This window comes from Zalophus californianus, chromosome 13 (genome assembly GCF_009762305.2).
Source record: "Zalophus californianus isolate mZalCal1 chromosome 13, mZalCal1.pri.v2, whole genome shotgun sequence".
In the NCBI taxonomy this organism is placed as follows: Eukaryota; Metazoa; Chordata; class Mammalia; order Carnivora; family Otariidae; genus Zalophus; species Zalophus californianus.
The window spans coordinates 95,073,084-95,079,436 of record NC_045607.1 but is presented as its reverse complement, the minus strand read 5'-3'; the positions used below and the strand labels follow the sequence as shown (position 1 = coordinate 95,079,436).

The window sequence follows — 6,353 nt, the reverse complement described above, 5'->3', positions numbered from 1 at the left end:
ACTCAAAACCGGGACTCCCTAATTCGTACGAAAGACGATCAGAGCCTCCGGTTCTTTGACTCCTGGACAAAAGGGCGGAAGTGACCGAACGGACAGAAAATACAGAGGCTCCTGGTCGCGTGGTCCCGGAACCGCCTCTCCGGTGACGTACTCGCCCGGTGGATCCAAGGTCCACTGGAGCGGGGTGGGCTGCCGCGCCCTGGGGCTTCGGGTTGGAGCAAGCCAACTCTCTCGGAGCGCAGGGACCGCTGGGGGCCAGCTGGGGCCAGGACCGCAGCGACGGCCTCAGCCCGGGACAGTGCGCGCGGGCGCGGGTGGCACGCGCGGGGGTCCCACTCCCCCGCCTCCCCGCCGAGTTCCCGGATGGTCTGCGCCAGCAGCGCGGGAGGCTTGAAGTGCCCGGCGAGGCGCGCACCGCTCCGGTCGCTGCTCGTTCGCGCGGGGCCATGGACGCTCAACTGGCGGAGGTCCGCGCCTTGGAGGCTGAGATCGCTGCCCTGCGGCGGGCGTGCGAGGAACCGCGGGGGCGGGGGGAAGACAGTTGGCGAGCGCAGTACGTGCTCCCGCGGTCCCTGGGGGCGGGTGAAGGGCGCCGCCGGCCGCGCGCTCCCCCACGTCTCCCGGGCGCCGAGGGCTCCGCTGTCCACGCCTGGCCCCGCCGCAGCCAAGTGTCGGGCTGGCGGAGGAGAGCGGAAGTCTTCGCAGGCTCCGGGGCGGGCGGCTGTGCGGCTTCCGGCGTGTGTCGCTGCGGGCCCCCTGAGGGGGGCAGTTGACACTGACAGTGGGGCTCCTTTAGAGAAATAACTGAGGCTGGAAATGTGCAGGAGACGGGGAGCGCTGCGCGGGCTGTCAAGGGAGCTCGCGGGTGTGGGGGGGAGCGCCCCTAGGTGTGTGGGGCGTCCGCGGGGGTGTGTGGGGGAGCGTCCGCGGGGGTGTGTGTGGGGGGCGGGAGCGTCCGCCGTGTGTGTGGGGGGGAGCGTCCGCGGGTGTGTGTGGGAGAATGCCCGCAGGTGTGTGGGGCGTCCGCGGGTGTGTGTGGGGGAGCGCCCGCGAGTGTGTGTGTGGGGGGCGGGAGCGTCCGCCGTGTGTGTGGGGGAGAATGCCCGCAGGTGTGTGGGGCGTCCGCGGGGGTGTGTGTCGGGGGCGGGAGCGTCCGCCGTGTGTGTGTGTGGGGGGAGAGCCTGTAGGTACGTGGGGGGGGGGGGAGCGTCCGCGGGTGTGTGTGTGGGGGGGGGAGAGCCTGTAGGTACGTGGGGGGGAGCGTCCGCGGGTGTGTGTGTGTGTGGGGGAGAGCCTGTAGGTACGTGGGGGGGGAGCGTCCGCAGATGTGTGTGTGTGGGGGGAGAGCCTGTAGGTATGTGGGGGAGAGCGTCCGCGGGTGTGTGTGGTGGGGGAGCGTCCGCGGGTGTGTGTGTGTGGGGGGAGAGCCTGTAGGTACGTGGGGGGGAGCGTCCGCGGATGTGTGTGTGTGGGGGGAGAGCCTGTAGGTACGTGGGGGGGAGCGTCCGCGGGTGTGTGTGGGGGGGAGCGTCCGCGGGTGCGTGTGTGTGGGGGGGAGAGCCTGTAGGTACGTGGGGGGGAGCGTGGGGTGTGTGTGTGGGGGGGGAGGTGTGTGGGGGGGGAGGGGGGGGGGGAGCGTCGCGGGTGGGTGTGTGTGTGTGGGGGGGGAGAGCCTGTAGGTACGTGGGGGGGAGCGTCCGCGGGTGTGTGTGTGGGGGGGAGAGCCTGTAGGTACGTGGGGGGGAGCGTCCGCGGGTGTGCGTGTGGGGGGGGAGAGCCTGTAGGTACGTGGGGGGGTGAGCCTGTAGGTACGTGGGGGGGAGCGTCCGCGGGTGTGTGTGTGGGGGGGGGAGCCTGTAGGTACGTGGGGGGGAGCGTCCGCGGGTGTGTGTGGGGGGAGAGCCTGTAGGTACGTTGGGGGGGAGCCTGTAGGTACGTGGGGGGGAGCGTCCGCGGGTGTGTGTGTGTGGGGGGAGAGCCTGTAGGTACGTGGGGGGGAGCGTCCGCGGGTGCGTGTGTGTGGGGGGAGAGCCTGTAGGTACGTGGGGGGGAGCGTCCGCGGGTGTGTGTGTGTGGGGGGGGGGAGAAATGCCTAGGACAGCCCAGAGGAAGGTGCCATCGTTAACCCTCTTTTAGAGTTAAGGGAACAGACTTACAGAAGGGATGTGGCTTGCCCACGATCCGAAGGGAGGTTTGTTAGGTCCGAGCGGGTTGGGAACCCAAGAACCTAACTTGGAAGCCCAGCCGTTTTGCTTAACTGAAGAGGGAGGAAAGGCTCTGTGTCGGTCAATTATGCTGTCGTCTCAAACCTGCAAGGTGCTTGAAAGAAGAAACGATCTTCATTTTCTCAGTCGAGACTGATTTGACACAGGTGCAGAGAGATCCTCCTGCGCTTACTGGACAGGAATCAGTAGAAATGGGAAGGAGTTCAGAAGGAAATGCTCACGGGCATGGTGGGTAGGATCATGACAGTACAGGAAGCTGTAACCAGTAAACTGGGGAGGGAAGTGGGTGACCAGGGAACACCTGTGTTCCTCCACGAGTGAAGTTGTCAATGAACTGAAGACCCTGTTGCTGCTCCAGGGCTGCTCCCCAGGTCAGAAGCATTAGCATTACTCGGGGGTTGCATGGAAGTACAGATCCTGGCCCCACCCCACCTGCTGAGTCACAATATGCATTTTAACAAGACCCCCCCCCCGCCACTTAAGTATATTTGCAAGTTTGGGAAGCACCTAGTCATACTGTGCAGAAAAATGATTACTGGCCACAAGATGTCATTGTTAGCCCAGGATAGTGTGTAGACCATTCATGTAATCTTATGCCTTCTCAATGATCCAGTTGGGAAAGTAGGAAGAATCCAGATTGTAGAAGACATTACATGTTAGTCCAGGGTGTTTGGGTTTAACATGCAGTTTTTTTTACTCTGGTGGAGAAGGAAAACTGGTGTACCAAGCTTTGTGTGTGGTAAAATGTAACAAAATTTGTCCTCTTAACCTTTTTTACATACAGATAAGTGGTATTACGTACATTGATAATGTTGAGGGACTATCGCCACCACCCATCTCCCTTACTCTTTTCATCTTGTAAAACTGAAACTTTAGAACTTCCCTTTCTCCACTCCCCTTAGTCCTTGGCAGCCATTGTCCTGCTTCCTGTCTTATGAATTTGACATCTCTAGGTACTGCATATAAACGGATTCATACATATTTGTCTTTTTGTGACTGGTTTATTCTCAAGTTTCGTTCATGTCATAGCATAATGCAGAATTTCCTTTTTTCTTCAAGCCAAATAATATTCCTTTGTATGTATATACCACATTTTGTTTATCCTTTTATCTGTCAATGGATGTTTGGGTTACTTCCATATTTTTGCTATTGTGAATAATGCTGGTATCAACGAGGTGTGTACAGATCTCTCTTTGAGACCCTGCTTTCAGTTTTTTGGATATGTTGAGGGGGTGGGGTGGCAAGAATTCCTGTCTCTTCAAAGGTCTTCTAGCTGGACTAAGAATCAAATTGATACAAGACAGATTAACAGGAGAAAATAAAATTTAATAGGCATACATTCAAGGAAACCACATAGACATGGAAAGCCTGGTAAAATGAGGTATATATGTCATTCTGAATGAAGGGAAAAGGGCTTGGGGTCTGGACTTCAGAGGAAAGGAATGCACTTCACAGGGCAGCAAAAGAGCAGATGTTGGTGATTAGGTGTTTGTCCTACCATACAGATGGGTGGCTCAGATAAAATTTATCTGTTAAACTCTTATTCTGGAAAAGACCCCCCAGTTTAGGTTGTTCTGTGTTGTTAAAGGAGGACAAAAGTTTCTCTTGAGCCTGTAGGGCCTCAGGTGCCTTAAGCACAAAATAATCCATATGCCAAAGTGGCACATTCTGAGAGAGGTCTGTCCTGACTCCCACAGATATGTACCAAGAATTGGAATTGCTGTATCATATGGTAATTCTGTTTTTAATTTGTTGAGGACCCCCCCCCCCATACTGTTTTCCACAGTGGCTATACCATTTACATTCCACCAACTGCACGAGGGTTCCAGATTTTCTACATCCTCGCCGATTTTGTTTTTTTTCTTTTATAGTAGCCATTCTAATAGGTGTGAGGTCAGTTCCCTAATCAGTGATATTGAACATCTTTTTATGTATTTATTGGCTCTCTTTTTTTTCCCCCAAGATTTTATGTATTTGTTAGGGGGAGAGAGAGAGCACAGCAGGGGGAGAAGCAGACTCCCAGGCGAGCAAGGAGCCCGATGTGGGACTTGATCCCAGGACGCTGGGATCATGACCTGAGCCGAAGGCAGATACTTAACCAACTGAGCCACCCAGGCATCCCTATTGCCATTGTTTTGTGGCCAGTCTCAGCCTATCTGTGGTAATGCTATTGAATAGAAATCCCTGGAACTAGTGAGCTTCCCAAGGACCTTTCCCCTTTCCAAACCTATGTTATGATTGGACCAAACCTTGTGGTTCTTACGATTGCAAGATGCCCTTCAACAAAAACCTTTAGAAAACTGAAGAAAAAAGTAGTTGATTATTTAAAAGCCCTGGAGTGTACAAGGCATGCCATGGGGGCTACACAACCAGGTAATTGGTGCAGAGAGGGAGACAGAATGAGATAACAGGACTGGGGTTCTGCTTTTACTGGCGTTGAGGGTGGGGGCCTAGGGTTTCAAGGGCGGGGTTTTATTGGTTAACTTAAAACATAAGAGTAGGAATATAGCACAGGAAAGAGAAAAACAAGTGGCCCAAATGGGTCAGTTAGTGAAATTAACTAAGATCTCTAAAACATAGGATTCTCAGTGTGGGAAGGCTGCCTGGCTCTTTAGTCCTGTGTCTGGCTTTGTGTTCATTGGAAATAGCTTTCTTCAGAGAGGGTGAAGCAGATGCCTCTGCATTCAAAGCTTAAGTCAGGCACTTGCTTTAGGATAAGAAAAGCCAATTGTCAGATCTTACACTGTAGTCAGTCCTCTTTGGAGAAACGTCTGTTCAAGTCCTTTGCCCATTTTTGAACAGTTGTTTGGCTTTTGTTACTTTAGGAATATTTACATATTTGGAGATTAAACCTTTATCATACATGATTAGCAAATATCTTTTTTCATTCTGTGGGTTGCCTTTTTACTCTCTTGATAGTGTCTTATGTACAGTTTTTAAAAATGTTCATGAAGTCCAATTTGTCTATTTTTTTTTTTTTTTTACCTGTGCCTTTGCTGCTATATCCAAGAAATCATTGCCCTGGCCAATGTTTGAAGCTTTTGTCCAGTGTTTTCTTCCAAGAGTTTTGTTTTAGGTCTTACGTTTAGGTGTTTGATCCAATTTGAGTAATTTTTGTATATGATGTTAGGAGGGTTCCAGCTTCATTCTTTTGCATATGGATATTCAGTTTTTCCAGGACCATTTGAATGGTATTGTCAAGCTTGTCAAAAATCATGTGCTCATATATGTGAGGGTTCATTTCTGGGTTCCCTTATTCTATTCCATTCATCTATCTGTTGTCTTTACGCCAGTACTATACTGTTTTGATTACTGTACCTTTCAGTTTTGAAATCAGGAAATGTGAGTCCTCCAGTTTTGGTCTTTATAAAGATTATTTTGCCTATTTGGGATCCCTTGGGATTCCACATGAATTTTAGGATGGATTTTTCTATTCCTGCAAAAAATCCTCATTGGAATTTTGGTAGGGATTGCACTGAATCTGTAGATTGCTTGGGGGTAATATTGACATTTTAATAATGTCTTCCAGTCCATTAACATGAGCTGTGTTTATGTCAAATTTAATTTTTTTTCAGCGATGTTTTGTGGTTTTCATTGTACAAGTCTTTTAGCTTCCTAAGGTAAATTCCTTTTTTTAAAAAAATATTTATTTATTTGAGAGAGAGAATGAGATAGAGTACATGAGAGGGGGGAGGGTCAGAGGGAGAAGCAGACTCCCTGCTCAGCAGGGAGCCCGATGCGGGACTCGATCCCGGGACTCCAGGATCATGACCTGAGCCAAAGGCAGTTGCTTAACCAACTGAGCCACCCAGGCACCCCCAGTAAATTCCTTCTTAAGGTTAATTCCTAAGTATTGTTTTTGATGCTGTTGTAAATGGAATTGTCTTTGTAATTTGCCTTTCAGATTGTTCATTGCTGGCTTATAAAGATTCATCTGAGTTTTGTGTGGTGACTTCGTATCCTGATACTTTGCTGAATTCATTTATTCTAACACTTGTTTTTGTGGACTCTTTAGGGTTTTGTACATATAAGATTATACCATTGGTAAACACAGATAATTTTACTTCTTTTCCAATTTGGATGCCTTTTATTTCTGTTTCTTGCCTAATTGCTCTACCTAGACTTTTC

The 6,353-nt window shown here is 51.2% G+C and overlaps 1 protein-coding gene across 6 annotated transcripts in view; it reads left to right on the top strand.

Moving 5' to 3' along the window:
• Nucleotides 1-163: 163 nt before the first annotated feature.
• The window catches only part of LOC113933973 (centromere protein P), a 228,381-nt gene continuing 222,191 nt past the window's right edge, over nt 164-6,353 (top strand). For 2 of the 6 annotated variants that reach the window (XM_027614371.2, XM_027614377.2), the window contains exon 1: nt 164-553. In XM_027614371.2, the coding sequence (XP_027470172.2) occupies nt 447-553 (107 nt within the window). In that variant the 5' untranslated portion in view covers nt 164-446. Of the gene's footprint in view, nt 554-757; nt 888-2,152; nt 2,372-2,416; nt 2,454-2,493; nt 2,597-6,353 lie in introns of those variants that run through there. The other 4 variants (XM_035723431.1, XM_027614374.2, XM_027614375.2 and 1 more) reach the window with 4 other exon arrangements.